Below are 24100 nucleotides of genomic sequence, written 5' to 3'. Positions count from 1 at the left end.
CAATGGGATTCAAGTTGGCCGACAATGGAGTCCCCTAGGTATGAAGCAGCCAGGGTTTGATGCTGCAAGGCTATTCAATGGTATTCAAGTTGGCCGACAATGGAGTCCCCTAGGTATGAAGCAGCCAGGGTTTGATGCTGCAAGGCTATTCAATGGTATTGAAGTTGGCCGACAATGGAGTCCCCTATGTATGAAGCAGCCAGCCTTTGATGCTGCAAGGCTATTCAATGGGATTCAAGTTGGCCGACAATGGAGTCCCCTAGGTATGAAGCAGCCAGGGTTTGATGCTGCAAGGCTATGCAATGGTATTGAAGTTGACCGACAATGGAGTCCCCTATGTATGAAGCAGCCAGCCTTTGATGCTGCAAGGGTATTCAAGTTGGCCGACAATGGAGTCCCCTAGGTATGAAGCAGCCAGGGTTTGATGCTGCAAGGCTATTCAATGGTATTGAAGTTGGCCGACAATCAGGGCCGGTTTAACCTATAAGGCCGCTGAAGCGCCCGCCTCGGGCGCACGCCGCTAGGGGCGCTGTCGAGGCGTCGACAGCGCCCCCGTAGCGCCGCCGATGCTGCCGCTGCGCCGCCGCCGTTTGGCTCAACGGCCTTGCAGCCTGGGCTCAACACAGGCGCAGATCGCCAGCCGATCTGTGCCTGCGTTGAGCAGGCAGGGCGGAAATGGGCGATTTGTCCCGTGCGCACGCGCGCGGGGCAGATCACCCATTTCCATGGTGCCTGCTCAACGCAGGCACAGATCGCCAGCCGATCTGTGCCTGCGTTGAGCAGGCAGGGAGGAAATGGGCGATCTGTCCTGTGCGCATGCGCGCAGGGCAGACCGCCCATTTCCACGGAGCCTGCTCAACGCAGGCACAGATCGCCAGCCGATCTGTGCCTGCGTTGAGCAGGTAGGGCGGAAATGGGCGATCTGTCCTGTGCGCATGCGTGCAGGGCAGATCGCCCATTTCCACGGAGCCTGCTCAACGCAGGCACAGATCGCCAGCCGATCTGTGCCTGCGTTGAGCAGGTAGGGCGGAAATGGGCGATCTGTCCTGTGCGCATGCGTGCAGGGCAGATCGCCCATTTCCACGGAGCCTGCTCAACGCAGGCACAGATCGCCAGCCGATCTGTGCCTGCGTTGAGCAGGCAGGGCGGAAATGGGCGATCTGTCCCGTGCGCACGCGCGCGGGGCAGATCGCCCATTTCCACGGAGCCTGCTCAACGCAGGCACAGATCACCAGCTGATCTGTGCCTGCGTTGAGCAGGCAGGGCAGAAATGGGCAATCTGTCTTGTGCGGACACGCGCAGGGCAGATTGCCCATTTCCATGGAGCCTGCTCAACGCAGGCACAGATCGCCAGCTGATCTGTGCCTGCGTTGAGCAGGTAGGGCGGAAATGGGCGATCTGTCCTGTGCGCATGCGTGCAGGGCAGATTGCCCATTTCCACGGAGCCTGCTTTCTCGGTGATTGAGGTTTTTTTTGGGGGGGGGCACCAAAATCCTTTTTCGCTTACACTTGAAAATTTCCTTGGGCCGGCTCTGCCGACAATGGAGTCCCTTAGGTATGAAGCAGCCAGGGTTTGATGCTGCATGGCTATTTAATGGTATTCAAGTTGGCCGACAATGGAGTCCCCTAGGTATGAAGCAGCCAGCCTTTGATGCTGCAAGGCTATTCAATGGGATTGAAGTTGGCCGACAATGGAGTCCCCTAGGTATGAAGCAGCCAGCCCTTGATGCTGCAAGGCTATTTAATGGTATTCAAGTTGGCTGACAATGGAGTCCCCTAGGTATGAAGCAGCCAGGGTTTGATGCTGCAAGGCTATTCAATGGTATTCAATTTGGCCTGGAGGAGGTACCTGTGACTTCCTGGCGTTTTCCCTGACTTGGAGAAGAAGCTGAGGAGGGTCCTCTGGTGAGGGATCCTGATGATGGCAGCGAGTAAGGGGAAGGAGGCAGCCAGAAGGAGAAGCTGGGGCTCCGGCTCCCAGGGGGCGGGGCTTGCGAGCAGGGCGCGCGCGGGGAACAGCCTTTGTCGGCCGGCTGGGGAGTGACGTCATGGGAGGATGGCTCACAGAGAGAGCGGAAAGGCAAAGCTGGGCATTCCCTCTCCCGCCCTTGTTTTGGAGGAGTGTGGGGTGAGTGGATCCCGTGGAGGTTCTGACCGGATGTTTTGTTGTTTCAACCTGGAGGCGTGGATAATGGATTCTGTGGTCAAATTTGGAGTTTGGAGTGTGTTTAGTTTTGTTGTTTTGCTCGGTGCTCGAATTCCATCACTCTTTTATATATATAGATTCTGGACATTTTTGAGATCTGATTTGTAGCTAAAACTCTGCCCACACTCCCCTGTATGACTGAGCTGTAAGGACAGATTTAATGCTATAGCTCCTACCACATTCCAGACATTTATAGGGCTTTGCTCCTTCCAAGCATTTATATGACTTCTATCCCATGTGGGTTTTTTGGTGCTTCAGAAGGCTTTTATTCCAACAATAACTCTTTCCACACTCCAGGCATTTATAAGGTTTCTCTTCTCTGTGGGTGTTTTGGTGCAGCCTTAGGCTATCCCTCAAAGAATAACTCTTCCCACACTCCAGGCATGTATAGGGTTTCTCTCCTCTGTGTATCATTTCATGTCCAATAAGACTTCTCTTATAAGAAAAACCTTTCCCACACTCCTGGCATTTATATAGCTTCTCTTGCGCATGGGTTATTTTGTGTATGTTGAGGTATTGTTTCCGAAAGAAACATTTCCCACACTCCAGGCATTTATGTGGCTTCTCTCCTCTGTGGGTGTTTTGGTGCCGCTTTAGGGCAAATTTCCAACAGAAACTCTTCCCACACTCCAAACATTTATGGGGTTTCTCTTCTCTGTGAGTCATTTCATGTCTAATAAGACTTTTCTTGTTAGAAAAACCTTTCCCACACTCCAGGCATTCATATGGCTTCTCAGGTGTATGAGTACCTTTGTGGATTTTGAGGTCTCCTTTCTGGGAGAAACATTTCCCACACTCCAGGCATTTATGTGGCTTCTCTCCTCTGTGGGTGTTTTGGTGCCGCTTTAGGGCAAATTTCCCACAGAAACTCTTCCCGCATTTCAAACATTTATGGGGTTTCTCTCCTCTGTGAGTCATTTCATGTCTAATAAGACTTTTCTTGTCAGAAAAACCTTTTCCACACTCCAGGCATTCATATGGCTTCTCAGATGTATGAGTACCTTTGTGGATTTTGAGGTCTCCTTTCTGGGAGAAACATTTTCCACACTCCAAGCATTTATGTGGCTTCTCTCCTCTGTGGGTGTTTTGGTGCTGCACTAGGTTACATCTCAAAGAGAAACACTTCCCACACTCCAGACATTTATAGGATTTCTCTCTTCTGTGGTTCATTTCATGTCCAGTAAGATTTCTTTTATCAGAAAAACCTTTCCCACACTCCAGGCATTCATATGGCATCTCTCCTGTGTGGGTTCCTTTGTGTCTGTTGAGGTGTGCTTTCTGAAAGAAATATTTTCCACATTCCAGGCATTTATATGGCTTGTCCACAATTTGGTATTTTTCATCACACGCAGGGTGTATACTAGATGTCTTCTGTAAGAAGTCATTTTCATAGTTTCCAATCTCCCTGTTTTCATCTATTGTCTCTTGAATTGTGATTTCCCTGGTGTCGACCGGGCACTGGTTCCCGTTATATCCTTCTGCTTCTATTCTCGGGCTTCTTCCTTCTTCCTTTTTATTTCTCGCTGTTTTCAGCCACATCTTATTTGGAGCTCCCCCATTTTCACTCCCTTCTCCATCACCACCTTGAAAGAAAAAAGGCAAAAAGTAGGAAAGCATGGGAAAAGGGAAGAATGAAATCAGCAAACTACAAAAATGTTGTGAGAGGGAGAAAGAAGAGGTGAATATCTTCTTATGGAGGAGAGAACTTTACCTCATCAAAGGAGAACTACTTTTTGGAAGTTGTGGGATGATCACCATAGTATCGTCTACAGCAGGAGGGGATGTAACATGCAACCCAAAAATACCATGAGCTACCCTACTAAACCATGTTCAAGTAAACATAGAGTAAATGTCCCGATGAAGAGCAGCTCCTCAGAAGAAGTGCCCAGAGGGAATTGTTTCTTCCAGTCTGGTCAAGAATGAGAAGTCTTGGCCAAAGGTGACTCGTGTTCCTGAATTCTTTATTTATTTCCCACATTTGTACCCCACCCTTCTCACCCCAAGGGGGATTCTTCTATGCCCCTAGGCATACTTTTCAAAAGATCACAAATGATTTTCGAGCCCTTGGAAGTAAGCTAAAACTGTGTAATGTAGTGGTGATCTTTTCATCCCTCCTCCCCGTTGTAGGACATGGCTCTACAAGGGCCGGAAAAATAGTACAGGTCAATAACTGGCTCAGGAAATGGTGTCAAGAAGAGCATTTTGGCTTCCTTGACTATGGTCTACTCTTCCAAGAGGATGGACTACTGGCAAGTGATGGGGTGCATCTCACACAAGTAGGAAAACATCTTTTTGCACACAGACTCACAAACCTCATCAGGCGCACAAACTAGATCCACTGGGGGAGGGGAACAACAGCCTGGCAAACACTATATTACCCACAACCACAGGGAACTGCCAAAAGGCTAAATGGAGGGCTGCACAAACACAGCAAGGACCAATTACCGAGAGCACAATAATCCCAAATAAACAGCTCAAGGGGAGGTCACAGAGGCTTACATATCTTTACACTAATGCACAGAGCATGGGAAATAAGCAAGACGAACTCCAACTTTTAGCACAGCACCACACGTACGACGTCATAGGCATCACTGAAACCTGGTGGGATGACTCCCATCACTGGAATGTAGCCATTGAGGGCTATAACCTCTTTCACAGAAATAGAACAAAGGGGAGAGGAGGGGAGTAGCTTTATATGTCAAAAACAGTTACGTTGCAGAAGAAATGCAAGACTGTAATCTGGGAAACCAGCTTGAAAGCATCTGGATAAGAATCAGGGGAACCGGGACTCAAAAAGATCTCATCGTTGGTGTCTACTACAGACCTCCAAGTCAGGATGAAAGACTTGATGAAGCCTTTTGTCAACAGCTGACCAAACAGGCACAAAGAAGAGATGTAGTAGTCATGGGCAACTTCAACTATCCTGATATCTGCTGGAAAACAAACTCGGCCAAGAGCACAAAGTCCAACAAATTCCTCACTTGCCTTGCAGACAATTTTATGGTCCAGAAGGTAGAAGAGGCAACAAAGGGATCAGCAACTCTTGATCTAATCTTAACAAATGTGGAAGACCTGATCAATACAGTAGAAGTCGTCAGATCCTTAGGGGCAAGTGACCATGTGCTCCTGCAGTTTGTGATACAATGGAAGGCTGAAACTAAGACAAGTTAAACACACATTCTGGACTTTAAGAGAGCTGACTTCCAAAAAATGAAGGAAATACTGAGCAGCATTCCATGGACGCCAATATTAAAAGACAAGGGAGTTAACGATGGATGGGAGTTTTTTAAAAGTGAAATACTCAAGGCGCAAATGCAAACAGTACCAACAAAGAAAAAAAATGTGACACATGCGAAGAAGCCAGAATGGATGTCCAAAGAACTTCTAACCGGGCTAAGATTAAAAAGAGACATGCACAAGAAGTGGAAAAGGGGAGAAATCACCAAAGAAGAATTCAAACGTATAGCCAACTCCTGTAGGGAAAAGGTTCGCAAGGCTAAAGCGCAAAATGAGCTCAGGCTTGCCAGGGACATTAAAAACAACAAAAAAGGCTTTTTTGCTTACGTTGGTAGAAAAAGGAGGCGATAGGGCCTCTGCAAAGAGAAGATGGGGTGATGGCGACAGGGGACAGAGAAAAGGCAGAACTGTTCAATGGCTTCTTTGCCTCGGTCTTCTCACAAAAAGAAAGCCATCTTCAACCTCAGCAACATGAAATGGACGAAGGATTGGGGGAAATCCAACCCCAAATAGGGAAACAAGTTGTCCAGGAACACCTGGCCACTCTAAACGAATTCAAGTTGCCAGGGCCAGATCAACTACATCCAAGAGTACTGAAGGAACTAGCGGAAGTTATTTCAGAACCACTGGCAATCATATTTGAGAGTTCTTGGAGAACGGGAGAGGAGGGCAAATGTGGTCCCTATCTTCAAGAAGGGGAAAAAGAACGACCCAAACAATTACCGTCCGGTCAGCCTCACATCGATACCAGGCAAAATTCTGGAAAAGATCATTAAGGAAGTGGTCTGCAAACACTTAGAAACAGATGCAGTCATTGCTAATAGTCAACACAGATTTACCAAAAACAAGTCATGCCAGACTAATCTGATCTCTTTTTTCGACAGAGTTACGAGTTGGGTCGATACAGGGAATGCTGTGGATGTAGCCTACCTGGATTTCAGTAAGGCCTTCAACAAAGTCCCTCACAACCTTCTGGCAAACAAACTAGTAAAATGTGGGCTAGACAAAACTACAGTTAGGTGGATCTGTAATTGGCTAAGCGAAAGACCAATGCGTCGTCTTCATCTTGGAAAGAAGTCATGAGTGGAATGCCGCAGGGTTTCGTCCTGGGCCCGGTTCTGTTCAACATCTTTATTAACGACTTAGACGAAGGGTTCTATGATTCTATGAAAACATTGACTACAAAAATGCGTTGAATAATCCAGAACGTTGGATAAGCGAGTGTTGGATAAGTGAGAGCCAGTTGTTCCACAAACTGCTGGTGAACTGGCTGGGATTTCTAAGAGTTGTAGGCCAAGACACCTGAGGACCCACAGGTTGAGAATCACAGTTAAGTCCCTGACTAGGCCTTGGTTCCTGAGGAGGGGAGTGTATGTTTTGCCTCTGGGTGCCTCCTGCCTCCACGGCCTGCTCCTTGCCCATGGCCCATGTTTTCCTTTCCCATGGGAGACTGACAGGCCCTTCTCCTGGCCAGGCTCAAAGGGGAGGGAGGGAGTGAGGGGAGGGGATACCTGCAGAGCCCTCTCCCTCCCTCCCGGCCAGGTTGGCCTTCCACTGAGGGTCTCCTCCCTCCCCTCCCCTCCCCTCCCCCAAATCCCACAGAAGCGGAAGAGAGGCCTCACCGCGCGGCTTGAGAGGGAAGAGCCGCGCGGCTTGAGAGGGAAGAGCCGGAAGGAAGGAGACAGAGCAACCGTTGCTTCCTAACCTTGCGACCGTTACTGGGGGCGGGGCCTCCCCTCCAAGCCACGCCCCCTCTTGCTTTCTGAGGAGACCTCGCTTGCCCGCTTTGGGCCCTGAATCCTGACGGTAGTCAGAGCGGGTGAGGGGAGCGGGTTAAGGATTCAAACTTGGCCCTCGAGATGCTTCAGGTTTCCTCATGAATTGTAACTGGTGAACCAAGGAAGGGACCCAGGACTTTCTCTTCATGAGGCCTCCCTCATGGAGGTCCGGCCTGGTTTGAGAGAGACGTGGGTTTAAAAGGAATTTTCAAATATACTTGTAATAACTATAAGTCCCATATGTTTTTATTGACCTAAGTTGCAAAAGGCCTATGTTTGAGGAAGGCCTGCATTTGAGAGGAAATGCTGATGTTTGGGAAAAGAGTTGTTCCAGAGAAAAGAAGTTACTTTCAAATAATAACAATACATCAAGTCAGAACCGGTTCCCATAGGATTTTGAGCGTATACTTGCAACAAGTCAGGGTCAGTAACATGAAAGCACCATTGTCTAAAGAATTACATGTTGTTACAGCATAGAAAACCAATGGGATTGCATGATGGTTAAGATGCTTGTGACGTAGACAACATTAGACAAATGGGGTAAATGATCTTTGTAAGCCAATAAGGATATGCTTGCTAATTTCTGTGGAGGTAATAAAACCCTTACAACCATTTTAGAAATTGGGACAAATCCTTTGATTGCATGTATGCATGTACAGTAGAGTCTCACTTATCCAACATTCGCTTATCCAATGTTCTGGATTATCCAACGCATTTTTGTAGTCAATGTTTTCAATACATCGTGATATTTTGGTGCTAAATTCATACAGTAATTACTACATAGCATTACTGCGTATTGAACTACTTTTTCTGTCAAATGTGTTGTATAACATGATGTTTTGGTGCTTAATTTGTAAAATAATAACCTAATTTGATGTGTAATAAACTTTTCCTAAATCTCTCCTTATTATCCAACATATTCACTTATCCAACGTTCTGCCGGCCCGTTTATGTTGGATAAGTGAGACTCTACTGTATTTGTCGCATTGCTATGGCCATGCAATAAATAGTTCTTTTGCAGTTTGAAGATCCAACTTTTGTGGTGTTTTTCCTCGCCCTCTTCACAGAAAAGGGGCCTCCTGCTTTTGACTTTGGATTAAGAGGAGTATTTTTTTTTTTTACATCTTTTACATCCTTGCCCCTTCAGGTTGAGAGGCTAAGCAGGGCCAGGCCTGGCTGAAGGTGGGCGGGAGGGAGGGAGGAACGGCAAGGCCATCTCTGAGGAACCTGAAGGGCAGGCATCACATACACAATGGACACAAAACGGCTGCCAGGAGGAAGAAGGAAGGAAGGAGCAGCAAAGCCACCTCTGAGGAACCTGAAGGGCAGGCATCACATACACAATGGACACAAAATGGCTGCCAGGAGGAAGGAAGGAAGGAAGGAAGGAAGGAAGGAAGGAAGGAAGGAAGGAAGGAAGGAAGGAGCTAGCTGCAAAGCCACCTCAGAGGAACCTGAAAGGCAGGCCTCACACACACCGAGGGCCATTGGGGATGAGGCACAAAAGGGCCACCAGGAGAAGCGAGTGGAACAGAGGAAGAACCCCCAAAACAGGACTTGCTTGGTGCAATCTTTTACCAAGTATTTAATCAAAGCTGTTTTTTGTGTCAGGAGTGACTTGAGAAACTGGAAGTTGCTTCTGGTGTGAGAGAACTGACCGTCTGCAAGGACATTGCCCAGCGTCCCTGGTGGCACAGTGTGTTAAAGCGCTGAACTGCTGAACTTGCAGACCAAAAGATACCGGGAGCGGAATGAGCGCCCGCTGTTACCCCCTGCTCCTGCCAACCTAGCAGTTCGAAAACATGCCAATGTGAGTAGATCAATAGGTACTGCTTCGGCAGGAAGGTAACGGCACTCCATGCAGTCATGCCGGCCACATGACCTTGGAGGTGCCTATGGACAACGCCGGCTCTTTGGCTTAGAAATGGAGATGAGCACCAACCCCCAGTCGGTCACGACTGGACTTAATGTCAGGGGAAACCTTTACCTTTACCTTTTTAAGGACATTGCCCAGGGGACACCTGGATGGTTTTGCTATTTTACCATCCTTGTGGTGTCCCCGCATGGAGCTGGAGCTGATAGAGGGAGCTCATCCGCACCCTCCCCAGGTTGGATTCAAACTGGCAACCTTCAGGTCAGCAACCCAACCCTCAAGTCATCAGTCCTGTCGACACAAGGGTTCAATCCACTGCACCACTGAGGGCTCCTATCTAAGCTAATGAAGAAACACAACCTACAAACTATCTACAGACCAACTAAGAAAATCCAGCAAATGCTACGATCAGCGAAGAACAAGAGGGGCCCTCTCACCTCTGCAGGAGTCTACCATATACCTTACTTACTTACTTAGGCAGTCCCTTGTAGCCCGAGGATGATGGCCCTCCGAGTATAGTGTCTTAGCAGTGGATGCATAAGTGGCTATGGAGACCTATTCTTGATCCGCATTTTCTTCCCCAGTGAGGACATTGGTTTCCAGACAGAAGGCAGTCCTGGCCTTCTTTTTGGCACATTTCTCCCTTTCTCCGGTTTGACAGAAGCCAACGCGAAAAGCGGGAGCTCGCCTCACTTCTTGTATTCGAACCACCCCATGACTGGTAACTAATTATAATTATACTATTTATTTACATCCCGCTTTCTCTCCCACAGGATTCAAAGTGCTGGCCATGGCCTTCAGGCAGGGCTGTAGTGTGTGTGTGTGTGTGTTAACCCCCCCCCCCCCCAAATTTGGGTCTTAAAAAAAATCTGGTTTACTCATTAATTTTAACTGGTTAACCAAATCCCCATGAGTGTCCATTGAAGTTTATCGATGGAGCCTGATTTCTAAATTATTTTGCATTATGGAACAACTATTCATGATTCACTTAAAAAAAGCTTCAACCCCCCCCCCCCCCCCCCCCAAAAATGTCTGGCTATGGCCATGCCTTCAAGCCTGTGTTTTTGCCTCATGGTAGGCATCACATTCGTCTCCCAGCCTCGGAGCAAGGCAGACACACAGGCACATACCTCTTCCAGAATATTACTCCTCAGTCTTTATGGGCTGGACTGTTACTTTCAGGGCTGCCTTATAGTACATTCATTTTGTCTGCCAATAGCTAATCCTGTCTGTCTATATACTGCCCCTCCCCCTCAATGGATTGTCACCTTGTCAATGTGAGGGGGCGTTCGTGTTCCAGTGAACCTGCGGATGTACCTGTCAGAATCATGTACTCCTGGGAGGGGCCACTGGGGAGGATCCAGACCAAGCACAACCTGAAGACCTCAATGGCGGAACAGGCAAATGAGAACATGGTACATGTTGTAACGGCTGTGAAGACAGAAGACTTAAACAGGCGAGAAGCCACCATCGCCATGTTAACCATGCCACCGGATGGGAACCTCATTCTGTGAAGACTGTGCGTAGATCGGCTTTGCACCGACCTCCACACATTAATAAAAACTCACGCACAGGCATCTGCCAAGAAAATAAAACCAACAAAAATCCCATGGCGATGAGTGAGTAGCAATGAGGACAGGACTGTGAAATTTGGTAACCCCTAGTCACAGACTGGCATGTGAATATGGATTCAGCCGTTCTACATCTATGGATGCCCCGGTGGTGAAGTGTGTTAAAGCACTGAGCTGCTGGACTTACAGACCGAAAGGTCCCAGGTTCAAATCCCGGGAGTGGCTTGAGCACCCACTGTTAGCTCCAGCTCCTGCCAACCTAGCAGTTCGAAAACATGCAAATTGAGTAGATCAATAGGTACTGCTCCGGCGGGAAGGTAACGGCACTCCATGCAGTCATGCCGGCCACATTACCTTGGAGGTGTCTACGGACAACGCCAGCTCTTCGGCTTAAAAATGGAGATAAGCACCAACCCCCAGAGTCAGACATGAATGGACTTAACGTCAGGGGAAACCTTTACCGTTCTACTTCAAGGTCCAAGGCAGTTCAATAGTCTAGCAGCTGCATTCACAATTGAGCAGTCCCTTTTAGGATCCACTCTGCTCATCCCACACGAGAAGGGGGCTAGAAAAGGTGCCCTAAACATAGTCTGCCTCTCTCATCCCGGACTGGACAGAGGGATGACCAGTTTGCAGCCAAAAAATAAAAATGAACTTTGAAACATGGAACATACAGACATTGTAGGACAACACAGACAGTGAATGCCCTGAACGCAAGAGCTGGGATGCTTTAACATCAACATAGCATCACTTCAGGAGACCTAGAGAGCAGGAGAGCAACAGCTGAAGGGAAAAAATGAGGACACATTTTCTGGAAGGGGCTGCCTGAAGAAGGATGAAGAATACACTGAGTTGGCTTTACTATCAGAAATGACCTGGTGAAGCAACTATCCAAAGCACCCATTGGCATTAACAAATGACTCTCAACTTCCCAAATTACCTTGCCAAAAACCAGCAACCAGCCATCATAAGTGCCTATACACCAACACTAAATGCTGACAAAGAAATCAAGGAATAGAGATATGAAAATATGCCAAACGCACCGGATTCTGTCTGATTTTGGAAGCTAAACAGGGTTGGCCCAGGTTAGTACTTGGGTCCTGGGGGACTTCACTTTTGCCGTTCTCTGAGGCTGAGAGATTGTCACTTGCTCCAGTCACACCAGTGGGTTCCCAAAGCCAAGTCGGGCTGCAAGCTTTGTCTTACAGAGAAACAGTACAAGGATCAAACCATTACACCGCCAGGCCATAAGATGCCTTTATTTCTCTCTGAGCATTCACAAAAGAACAGAAGAAACAGAGCACATTTCAGTGAACTTTCTAAAACAAGCACAAAATAGGTGAAAAGAAAGAAACCAGTGTGGATACCATATCTTATCAACAGGTGAAACAGCAACTGTGCCACAAGGCCAATACTGGGCTGAAACGGTAGTTTCTCCCTTGAAGTGTGCCAAGAAAAGGTCCAAGATTACTTGAATCAACTGTCAATCTAGACTAGAGGGAATCAATACAAAGGCTAGAGCAGTTTTCTGTCCATGTGTGTTTCCTTAATTGTGTGAGTATTCTGGTGCCTACTGAGGATTGAATTCTTCCTACACTCTTGGTGTGCGTATACTTTCTCTCCTGGAGAGTTTTGAGGCCCAAATTGAGGATGCAACTCTTCCTTTCCCTCTGAGCATTTTTAAAGGCTTTTTGTGAATATTCCGGTAATCTTTGAGGATTGATTTACAGTTCAAACTTTTATCAGATTCCAGGCTTTACTTCTCATCCATGTGGGTTTTTAGTGGGTCTTGAAACTTGTTCACCAATGGAAGCTTTTCCCTCACTCCAGACATGTCTTTAGTTTTGTCTTCTCTAGGACTATTCTGGACATTTTTGAAGTCTGATTTGTAGCTAAAACTCTTCCCACACTTTCCTGTATGACTGTTCCAGTGAGCTGTAAGAACAGATTTACGGTTGTAACTCTTCCCACACTCCAGGCATTTATAGGGTTTCTCTCCTCTGTGATTCATTTCATGTCCAGTAAGACTTCTCTTATCAGAAAACCCTTTTCCACACTCCAGGCATTTATATGGCTTTTCTCCTTTGTGATTCATTTCATGTACAATAAAACTTCTCTTATAAGAAAAACCTTTTCCACACTCCAGGCATTTATATGGCTTCTCTTGTGTGTGGGTTCTTTTGTGGACTTTGAGGTTTCCCTTCAAAGAGAAACATTTCCCACACTCCAGGCATTTATAGGGTTTCTCTCCTCTGTGTTTCCTTTCATGTCCAATAAGATTTCTCTTATCAGAAAACCCTTTTCCGCACTCCAGGCATTTATATGGCTTTTCCCCTTTGTGATTCATTTCATGTACAAAAAAACTTCTCTTATAAGAAAAACCTTTTCCACACTCCAGGCATTTATATGGCTTCTCTTGTGTGTGGGTTCTTTTGTGGATTTTGAGGTTTCCCTTCAAAGAGAAACATTTCCCACACTCCAGGCATTTATAGGGGTTCTCTCCTCTGTGTTTCATTTCATGTCCAATAAGATTTCTCCTATCAGAAAATCCTTTTCCGCACTCCAGGCATTTATGTGGCTTCTCTCCTTTGTGATTCATTTCATGTACAATAAAACTTCTCTTATCATAAAAACCTTTCCCACACTCCAGGCATTTATATGGCTTCTCTTGTGTGTGGGTTCTTTTGTGGATTTTGAGATTTCCCTTCCAAGAGAAACATTTCCCACACTCCAGGCATTTATAGGGTTTCTCTCCTCTGTGTTTCATTTCATGTACAATAAAATTTCTCTTATCAGAAAAAGGTTTTCCACACTCCAGGCATTTATATGGCTTCTCTCCTTTGTGATTCTTTTCATGTACAATAAAACTTCTCTTATCAGAAAAACCTTTTCCACACTCCAGGCATTTATATGGCTTTTTTCCTTTGTGATTCATTTCATGTACAATAAAACTTCTCTTATCAGAAAAACCTTTTCCACACTCCAGGCATTTATATGGCTTCTCTTGTGTGTGGGTTCTTTTGTGGATTTTGAGGTTTCCCTTCCAAGAGAAACATTTCCCACATTCCAGGCATTTATAGGGGTTCTCTCCTCTGTGTTTCATTTCATGTCCAGTAAGACGTCTCTTATCAGAAAACCCTTTTCCACACTCCAGGCATTTATATGGCTTCTCTCCTTTGTGATTCATTTCATGTACAATAAGATTTCTCTTATCAGAAAAACCTTTTCCACACTCCAGGCATTTATATGGCTTCTCTTGCGTGTGGGTTCTTTGGTGTCTGCTGAGGTTTCCCTTCTGGGAGAAACATTTCCCACACTCCATGCATGTATAGGGTTTCTCTCCTCTGTGTTTCATTTCATGTACAATAAAATTTCTCTTATCAGAGAACGCTTTTCCACACTCCAGGCATTGATATGGCTTTTCTCCTTTGTGATTTATTTCATGTACAATAAAACTTCTCTTATCAGAAAAACCTTTTCCACACTCCAGGCATTTATATGGCTTTTCTCCTTTGTGATTCATTTCATGTGCAATAAGATTTCTCTTATCAGAAAAACCTTTTCCACACTCCAGGCATTTATATGGCTTTTCTCCTCTGTGTTTCATTTCATGTACAATAAAATTTCTCTTATCAGAAAAACCTTTTCCACACTCCAGGCATTTATATGGCTTTTCTCCTCTGTGTTTCATTTCATGTACAATAAAATTTCTCTTATCAGAAAAACCTTTTCCACACTCCAGGCATTTATATGGCTTCTCGTGTGTGTGGGTTCTTTTGTGGATTTTGAGGTTTCCTTTCAAAGAGAAACATTTCCCACACTCCAGGCATTTATAGGGGTTCTCTCCTCTGTGTTTCCTTTCATGTCCAATAAGATTTCTCTTATCAGAAAACCCTTTTCCACACTCCAGGCATTTATATGGCTTTTCTCCTCTGTGTTTCATTTCATGTACAATAAAATTTCTCTTATAAGAAAAAGCTTTTCCACACTCCAGGCATTTATATGGCTTCTCTCCTTTGTGATTCATTTCATGTACAATAAGATTTCTCTTATCAGAAAAACCTTTTCCACACTCCAGGCATTTATATGGCTTCTCGTGTGTGTGGGTTCTTTTATGGATTTTGAGGTTTCCTTTCAAAGAGAAACATTTCCCACACTCCAGGCATTTATAGGGGTTCTCTCCTCTGTGTTTCCTTTCATGACCAATAAGATTTCTCTTATCAGAAAACCCTTTTCCACACTCCAGGCATTTATATGGCTTCTCTCCTTTGTGATTCATTTCATGTACAATAAAACTTCTCTTATAAGAAAAACCTTTTCCACACTCCAGGCATTTATATGGCTTCTCTTTTGTGTGGGTTCTTTTGTGAATTTTGAGGTTTCCCTTCCAAGAGAAACATTTCCCACATTCCAGGCATTTATAGGAGTTCTCTCCTCTGTGTTTCATTTCATGTCCAGTAAGACGTCTCTTATCAGAAAACCCTTTTCCACATTCCAGGCATTTATATGGCTTCTCTCCTTTGTGATTCATTTCATGTGCAATAAGATTTCTCTTATCAGAAAAACCTTTTCCACACTCCAGGCATTTATATGGCTTCTCTCCTTTGTGATTCATTTCATGTGCAATAAGATTTCTCTTATCAGAAAAACCTTTTCCACACTCCAGGCATTTATATGGCTTCTCTTGCATGTGGGTTCTTTGGTGTTTGCTGAGGTTTCCTTTCAAAGAGAAACATTTCCCACACTCCAGGCATTTATATGGCCTCTCTCCTCTGTGGATGTTTTGGTGCAGCTTTAGTTTATTTTTCCAACAGAAACTCTTCCCGCACTGCAAACATTTATAGGGTTTCTCTCCTCTGTGATTCATTTCGTGTCCAATAAGACTTCTCTTATCAGAAAAAAAAATTCCACACTCCAGGCATTTATATGACTCATCCCCAATATGGTATTTTTCATGGTGTGTAGGGCGTATACTAGATGCCTCCTGGAAAAAGCAATTTTCATAGACAGCACTGTTTCCAATCTTCCTGCTTTCGACTATTGTCTCTTGGATTGTGATTTCCCTGGTGTCAGCAGGGCACTGCTTTCTTTTATATTCTCCTGCTTCTATTCTTACACTTCTTTCTTCTTCCTTTTTACTTCTTGCTATTTTCAGCCACATTTTATTTTGTACTTCCCCATTTTCACTCCCTTGTGCATCACCACCTTGAAAGAAGAAAGACAAAACGTAGGAAGGCATGAGAAAAGGTAAGATTGAAATCCATCTAAAGAAATGTGAGAGAAAGCAGAGATGAGCATTTTCTTATGGAGGAGAGAACTTTGCCTCGTCAAAGGAGAACCCCCTTCTGAAAGTTATTGGATGATCGCTCCCACCATAGAATTGTCTACAGTGGGAGTGGGTGCAACATGCAACCTGAAAATACTATGAGCCACGCTATTAAACCATGTTCAAGTAAGCATTGAGTCATTGTCCCGCTGAAGAGCAGCTCCTCAGACGTAGTGACCAGAAGGGAATTATTTCTTCCAGCATGGTCAGGAACCAGAAGTGCTGGCCAAAGGTGATTTGTGTTCTTGAACTATGCATCAAGAGGCAGAGGGATTCTTACCCAGAGAAGACACCATCCTATAATTTTCTTCCATGACCTCCCAGTGCAGGGCCCGTTGATCCGGATCCAGTAAGGCCCATTCCTCCACACTGAAATGTACAGCTACATCCTCAAATATCACCTGGAAGAAGAATTTATTTATTTATATCAAAGCAACTGACAACTAAATCTTCTGAACACTGTTAGGATTTTCTGTTTTAGGAAAAACTATCCCAAAATAAGCAGAATATCCAAAAACAAACAGGATACTAAAAGTTGAGCATTCAGCTCACAGCATGTGGCTTTAAAAAATTTAGAGCTTAGGAAGCAAAGATGCAGAATCCTGTCTTCAAAAATCACAAAAGGTTTATTTACATTAAAATAACTGCATTTCTCAATAGTAAAGAATTGGGTCTGAGTTACTCTAACACCCGTCTTAAAGATTCAAAGAGAGGAAAAACTATCCAAGCCCTACATCTCTTTGACACACACAGAGAACTCAGAGCATGCAGCACATTCACTACATACTAAGATGCAAAAAGCTAAAGTCAAAAGTAAAGGTTTGCAGTAGAAAAGTATCCATCCTACACAACCAATCAGAATGAGAGTAGAAACAGAGGAAGAGAAGAAATTAGAAACATTCCAACTGTCATAACAGAAGACATGGGAATCCCTCAGTCCATTCTAAGATAACTAACTTGTTCCTCATTCAGGACTAGAGACCTGGGCAGTGTGGGGTTGAATCCCAACAAACACACCAAAACAAACAACACAGAGGTTGATTCATCCCATAGCTAAACTATATATATACTAGCTGTGCCCAGCCACGCGTCGCTGTGGCAAAGTGGTGGTGGTATTGGTTAAAAATTGTTGTGGAATTTTTATTTGATGTTATGTATTTGTATTTTTTAATTAATTTTATTGTAACTTATCTTTTTATTTATTATATTTTATTATTTTCTTGTATTTTTTTAGTTATTTTCTGTTATTATAGTATTTTATTGTATTAATTTTAGTGTTTTTAATTATTTTTTAGTTTTTTATTATTTTTATTGTATTATTTGTATTTATTTTATTTTAATTCTTTCATTATTGTGTTTTTGTTATTTGATTTTATTATTTGTATGTATTATATTTTATTATTTGATTATATTATTTTTATTTATGTTTTTTTTATTGTATTATTTTATTTTGGTTTTTTTATTAGTTTTTGTATTTATTTTAGTATTTTTGTTTCTCTTTGCATTGGGTTGCTCTGAGTTCTTTGGTCTGCCTGGTCATGTTCCAAATGTATTGTCTCCTGATGTTTTGCCTGCATGTATGGCAGGCATCCTCAGAAGTTGTGAAATGTGTTGTAACAAAAGGAAGTGGGGTTGATATATCTGTGGAATGACCAGGGTGGAAGAAAGAACTGTTCAAAGCAGATAATAAAAGATTATAAATGGGTTATATAGCTGTGTGGAAGGGCCTTGAGTCTACAATGCCATATAATCCAGTGCAAATTAGATAATCTGTATTTTATAGGCAGTGTGGAAGAGAGAGTGAGGCCTGAGTAGGTTGCTAGGCGACCAAGTGGGCGGGGCTTAGTCTTCTAACTGGCAGCAATTGGCTAAAGACAATAATTCCTCTCCCTCTAATTAGGACTTTATTTTTCTTTTCTTTTTGTTGTCGGAACGTAGGGGCAAGGATGGTGGATTGTGCTGCCAAATTTCTAGGTTCTGGGGCTTGTACTTTTGTTGTTTAGTGGGAGGACAGGACACTATTTGTCTTATATATATAGATATATTCTATATATATGGCTGGAGTAGGACTTTAAAATGTACCTGTTTCAACAGATACCAATTCAACTTAAGAACAAATCTACAGAACCTATTTTGTTTGTTACTTGGGGGCTGCCCGTACATCCAAGGGCACGAAAAGAACTGGCAGAAGAACCACTGGGAATCATCTTTGAGCATTTCTGGAGAGCAGGAGAAATTTCAGAAGACTAGAGGGCACATGTTGTCCCCATCTTCTAAAAGGGGGCAACAGAGGACCCAAATAATCACCCTCCAAGTCAGCCTGACATCAAAACCAGGAAGGATTCTGGAGCAGATCATTAAAGAGACAATTTGTAAGGACTTAGAAAGCAATACAATCACATATCCAATTTCAGTCATGCTTGTGAAAAAGGCCACTTTGACATTCTTACAAAGATGCTAATAAAATCTGGGCTAGATAATGCTACTGAGTTGGATGAGTAATTGGTGAACTGGCCGAACACAAGAGTTCTTAGTAATGGCTGCTCTCCATCCTGAAGAGAAGCGACCAATGGGCACTCCAGGTTTCAGTCCTGGGCCAAGTGCTATTCCACATCTTTAGCAATGACTTGGACAATGGGAAAGAAAGCATGCCTATCCAATTTGCAGATGACCCCAAATTGGAAGGGATAGCCAATACCCCAGAGGACAGGATCAGCTTCTAAAATAAACTTAGCAGATTATAGCTGAGTCAAAACTAAGCAAATGAATTTCCACAATACTACACTTGGGTGGAAGCAGAAGAAAAGCAAATTCTAGTCCATATGAAGTGGTCAGGGACATTTCCACAAATATCTCCAGAGCTGGACCACTCTAATGTCAGAGGGTTGTTGTGTGTTTTCCAGGCTGTATGGCCATGTTCCAGAAGTATTCTCTCCTGACGTTTCGCCCACATCTATGGCAGGCATCCTCAGAGGTTGTGAGGTACAGTAGAGTCTCACTTATCCTAGCCTCTGGATAATCCAAGCCATTTTTGTAGTCAATGTTTTCAATATATCGTGATATTTTGGTGCTAAATTCGTAAATACAGTAATTACAACATAACATTACTGCATATTGAACTACTTTTTCTGTCAAATTTGTTGTATAACATGATGTTTTGGTGCTTAATTTGTAAAATCATAACCTAATTTGATGTTTAATAGGCTTTTCCTTAATCCCTCCTTATTATCCAAGATATTCGTTTATCCAAGCTTCTGCCGGCCCGTTTAGCTTGGATAAGTGAGACTCTACTGTATATGGAAAGACTTAAGTGAGGAAGGTTTATATATCTGTGAACTATCATGTCAGACTACACAGAGAAGCCATTGAAATCCACAAGCATGTGGACAATTTCAACAGAAAGGAGGAAACCATGAAAATGAACAAAATATGGCTACCAGTATTTAAAAAACTCTAAAATCAGAACACTAAATAAGGAACAATACTCTGGAAACAGAAGAATTCCAGACATAAATCAATCAGGAGCACCTAACATCTCTGAACAAAAGATTCCCCCAGGTAGGAAAAAGCCAGGAAATGAATCTGGCAAGGCCATTAATGCTAATCAAGGTGATTAATTACAACATTCACACTGGCCTCCAACAGGCAAGAGTTCCTTATCCCACACTGGACCTTCCACAGATACATTAATCTTCCTTGTTTAGTTTTTTCCAATATACCTCACAACCTCTGAAGATGCCTACCATAGATGTTGGCAAAACGTCAGAAGAGAATGCTTTTGGAATGTGACCATACAGCCCAGAAAACACACAACAACCCTGTATCTCCAGTTTATTTCTATTATCTTTTTACCTGATCTTGTCGAATGGATGCCACTTCTCCTGCTTCAGAAACAGGGAAGCTGCCACATCTTCCCAGCACCCTTGCCTCATCTGTGAAATGGCAAATATAGGAAGGGGAGGGAAAATGAATTACTTTATTGTTTTCCAAAGTTCATTTTGAGGTCGCAAAGTGCTTTACAATTTATACAACACAAAAGGGGAACAATAAGACGTCCTCAAAAGAAGAAACTGGAAAAGGGTTTTATATGGCACAAGCTTTCCTGAGATGCAGCCCATTCCTTACAATACCAGTTTGGATGTAAATATTCTTAAAACTGTTCTTAGGACATTCTAACAAAACAGCTATTCAAGACAAACATTTTGGGGGACATAAGAGAAGTTCCATCTGATTGGGAGATCTTTGACCAAGAGAAAGAAGAGACCTTACCCAGTGGAGCAGTCCTCCTCTATTAAAACAGCCATGGAAACATGTATTTGGGGACATAACAGAAGACCGGATGGTCCTTGAGAGCGAGGACCAAGTGAATGAAGACATCTTACCCAGTGGAGACTCTCCTGTGTTTTCCTCCACCTTGATCCACCTGGAAAGGAAGCCCTGGCTGGTCTCCAGTGGGGCCTCCTGGGCCTGAAGGTCCTCTCTCTCCTGCCGCTCTTCCTGCAGCACCTTCTCCTCTTCTGCCCGACTCAGAAGGAATCCTTCAGCCAAAGCCACGGCCTGGGAACTGGTCTCTGCCCCACATTCCCTCACCCAGCGCTCAATCTCCGCAGGAAGGACGGCCAGGAACTGCTCCAGGAGCACCAGGTCCAGCATCTCTGCCTTTGTATGTTCCTCAGGCTTCAGCCACAGGCAGCAGAGAGAGTGGAGGCGGCTGCAAACCTCTCGGGGCCCCAAAGCCTCCTGGAAGCGAAAGCCCTGGAAGCGTTGGTACTGAAGGTTTGCCCTGAAGGCCTTCTCCTCCAGGGCATCTTGACCCATTCTGCCTGGGGATCCAACAGTTCTCCTGCCCCACATTTCATTGGGCTCTCTTCCCCCTTCCGGGCTGGTCTGGTTTGGCTCTTCCATCTTCACTCTGGGCTCCATCAAGACTGAAGAACCTCTTCCCTTCTCCATCTGTAGATGTCATGAAGCAAAGGCTATGCAAGACAAAGGAGAGATTAAGGCCGGATTACAGTAATTATCTTCCACCCTCAAGAGAAAAGGGGTCTTTACAACCCATTTTGTAAATTTTGTATAGCTTCCCTGTAGGAAAAGCAGAGTCCTGGCAGCTTAGATGTATTTATTTATAGTGTCAGAAGCAAATTGGGGGTACAGTTATCACGTATTTAAAAACGCAAAGTTAAAAACATGGCATGATACTAAATGTCCTTTGCCCAGTAGCCGGCCACTTGGAGTGCCTCTGGTGTCACTGTAAGAAGGACCTCCATTTGCATGTGGCAGAGCTCAGACCGCATTGTAGTAAGTGGTCTGTGGTTTGGAGTGAGGGAGACGTGGGTTTAAAAAGAATTTTCAAAGATACTTGTAATGACTATAAGTCCCATATGTTTTGATTGACCGAAGTTGCAAAAGGCCTATGTTTGAGGAAGGCCTGCACTTGAGAGAAAATGCTGATGTTTGGGAAAAGAGTTGTTCCAGAGAAAAGAAGTTACAGTAGAGTCTCACTTATCCAAGCCTCGCTTATCCAAGCTTCTGGATAATCCAAGCCATTTTTGCAGTTAATGTTTTCAATATATCGTGATATTTTGGTGCTAAATTCATAAATACAGTAATCACAACATAACATTACTGCATATTGAACTACTTTTTCTGTCAAATTTGTTGTATAACATGATGTTTTGGTGCTTTATTTGTAAAATCATAACCTAATGTGATGTTTAATAGGCTTTTCCTTAATCCCTCCTTATTATCCAAGATATTTGCTTATCCAAGCTTCTGCCGGCCTGTTTAGCTTGGATAAGTGAGACTCTACTGTACTTTCAAATAATAACAATACATCAAGTCAGAACCGGTTCCCATACGATTTCGAGCATATACAGTAGAGTCTCGCTTATCCAACATAAACGGGCCAGCAGAACGTTGGATAAGCGAATATGTTGGATAATAAGGAGAGATTAAGAAAAAGCCTATTAAACATCAAATTAGGCTATGATTTTACAAATTAAACATCAAAACATCACGTTACACAACAAATTTGATAGAAAAATTAATTCAATACACAGTAAGGTTATGTTGTAATTACTGTATTTACGAATTTAGCACCAAAATATCACGATATATTGAAAACACTGACTACAAAAATGTGTTGGATAATCCAGAACGTTGGATAAGCGAGTGTTGGATAAGTGAGACTCTACTGTACTTGCAACAAGTCAGGGTCAATAACATGAAAGCACCATTGTCTAAAGAATTACAGGTTGTTACAGCATAGAAAACCAATGGGATTGCATGATGGTTAAGATGCTTGTGATGTAGACAACATTAGACAAATGGGGTAAATGATCTTTGTAAGCCAATAAGGATATGCTTGCTAATTTCTGTGAGGTGATAAAACCCTTGCAATCATTTTGGAAATTCGGACAAATCCTTTGGTTGCATGTATGCATGTACAGTAGAGTCTCACTTATCCAACATTCGCTTATCCAACGTTCTGGATTATCCAACGCATTTTAGTAGTCAATGTTTTCCATACATCATGATATTTTAGTGCTAAATTCGTAAATACAGTAATTACTATGTAGCATTACTGCATATTGAACTATTTTTTCTGTCAAATTTGTTGTATAACATTATTTATTTATTTATTTATTTCCATCATTTATATGCCGGCCTTCTCACCCGAAGGGACTCAGGGCGGCTCACAATCTGGCAAATTCAATGCCGGTATAGAGTACAGAAATAAAACATAGCAATTAAAACAATCAATTTAAAACAATCCAATAAATACATTTAAAACAGTATAATACTTAATCTATTCGTCCACATAAACCTTGCACGTAAACCTTATTCCGGACCGAGTTAAAGCCATCATAATTCATTCATTAAATGCTTGTTCGCAAAACCAGGTCTTCACCTTTTTTCTGAAACTCAGAAGGGATGGAGCCTGCCGGATGTCACTGGGGAAGGAGTTCCACAGCTGAGGAGCCACCACCGAGAAGGCCCTGTCCCTCGTGCCCACCAGCCGCACTTGTGAGGCAGGTGGGACCGAGAGCAGGGCCTCCCCAGACGATCTTAAAGTTCTCATGATGTTTTGGTGCTTAATTTGTAAAATCATAACCTAATTTGGTGTTTAATAGGCTTCTCCTTAATCTCTCCTTATTATCCAACATATTTGCTTATCCAACATTCTGCCGGCCCGTTTATGTTGGATAAGCGAGACTCTACAGTATTTGTCACATTGCTATGGCCACGCAATAAATAGTTCTTTTGCAGTTTGAAGATCCAACTTTTTGTGGTGTTTTTCCTCGCCCTCTCCACAGAAAAGGGGCCTCCTGCTTTTGACTTTGGATTAAGAGGAGTATTTTTATATCTTTTACATCCTTGCCCCTTCAGGAGGAGAGAGAGAAACTTGGAGGAACATGGGGTAGGGCTGTGAATTACAACTCCCAGGAAGCTCAGGGCACAAGGAGGGCCAGAGGGCTGGGGATGGGCCCTGCAGGATGGGCCCTCTGGCCCTCCTTGTGCCCTGAGCTTCCTGGGAGTTGTAATTCACAGCCCTACCCCATGTTCCCCAGTGGGCTTTCCCTTCCTCTCCCTCTTCCCTTCTCCCCCTCCTTCACCTGCAGATCTGTAGCTTCCTAAAAAACAAAAGATGGAGAAAAAGGAGTGCTCACCAAATGCCCCTGAGAGGGAAGAGATGGGGAAAGACCAGCTCCTGCATCTGCAACTCTTCTCCCAGGAGTCTTGCTGCTGCTGCTGCTGTGGGTGGGGTCTCCCCAGGACTCGCCCCTTTCCCTTCCCCCTGGTGGGACTCAACCATTTGGCCCAACCTGGCCTTCTGGGTGGGAGGGGAAGGGGGGGGGGTCTCTGCCAGGTATGGCTTGCCCGCTTTGGGGCCCTGGAGGGACCAGCAGCCCCTCCTCCTCCTCGGACCCTGACCCTGGGAATGCCCCCCTCCCACCGTGGAAGGAAAGAAAGAGACAGACAGACAGACAGACAGGCACCCCCTTGGGGATTTGGGCCCTTTGGGGAGACCCAGGAATAGGCCTTGTGTTACCATATGTAAGAAATCCATTAATGTGTGTGTGTGTCAACTGCAAAATAAGATGCATG

The 24100-nt window shown here is 44.1% G+C and overlaps 2 protein-coding genes across 2 annotated transcripts; both read right to left on the bottom strand.

Annotated features, from left to right (window-relative positions):
• Positions 1–1427: 1427 nt before the first annotated feature.
• LOC103281281 (zinc finger protein OZF-like) lies at positions 1428–7126 on the bottom strand. Its single transcript, XM_008122546.3, has 2 exons — positions 7066–7126; positions 1428–3789 (listed from the first exon to the last, which is right to left on the bottom strand). The coding sequence occupies exon 2, from the start codon at positions 3743–3745 to the stop codon at positions 2435–2437; it is 1311 nt and encodes a 436-aa protein (XP_008120753.2). The 5' UTR covers positions 3746–3789; positions 7066–7126; the 3' UTR covers positions 1428–2434.
• A 4766-nt stretch (positions 7127–11892) lies between these two features.
• On the bottom strand, positions 11893–23889 carry LOC100562389 (zinc finger protein 91). Its single transcript, XM_016998160.2, has 5 exons — positions 23662–23889; positions 20374–20967; positions 19844–19923; positions 16272–16392; positions 11893–15870 (listed from the first exon to the last, which is right to left on the bottom strand). The coding sequence occupies exons 2-5, from the start codon at positions 20942–20944 to the stop codon at positions 12422–12424; spliced, it is 4221 nt and encodes a 1406-aa protein (XP_016853649.2). The 5' UTR covers positions 20945–20967; positions 23662–23889; the 3' UTR covers positions 11893–12421.
• Between the last annotated feature and the right edge of the window lie 211 nt (positions 23890–24100).

This window comes from Anolis carolinensis, chromosome 2 (genome assembly GCF_035594765.1).
Source record: "Anolis carolinensis isolate JA03-04 chromosome 2, rAnoCar3.1.pri, whole genome shotgun sequence".
NCBI lineage: Eukaryota > Metazoa > Chordata > Lepidosauria > Squamata > Dactyloidae > Anolis > Anolis carolinensis.
Note: the sequence above shows the minus strand (reverse complement) of the source record. Positions and strands in the feature narration are given on the sequence as shown.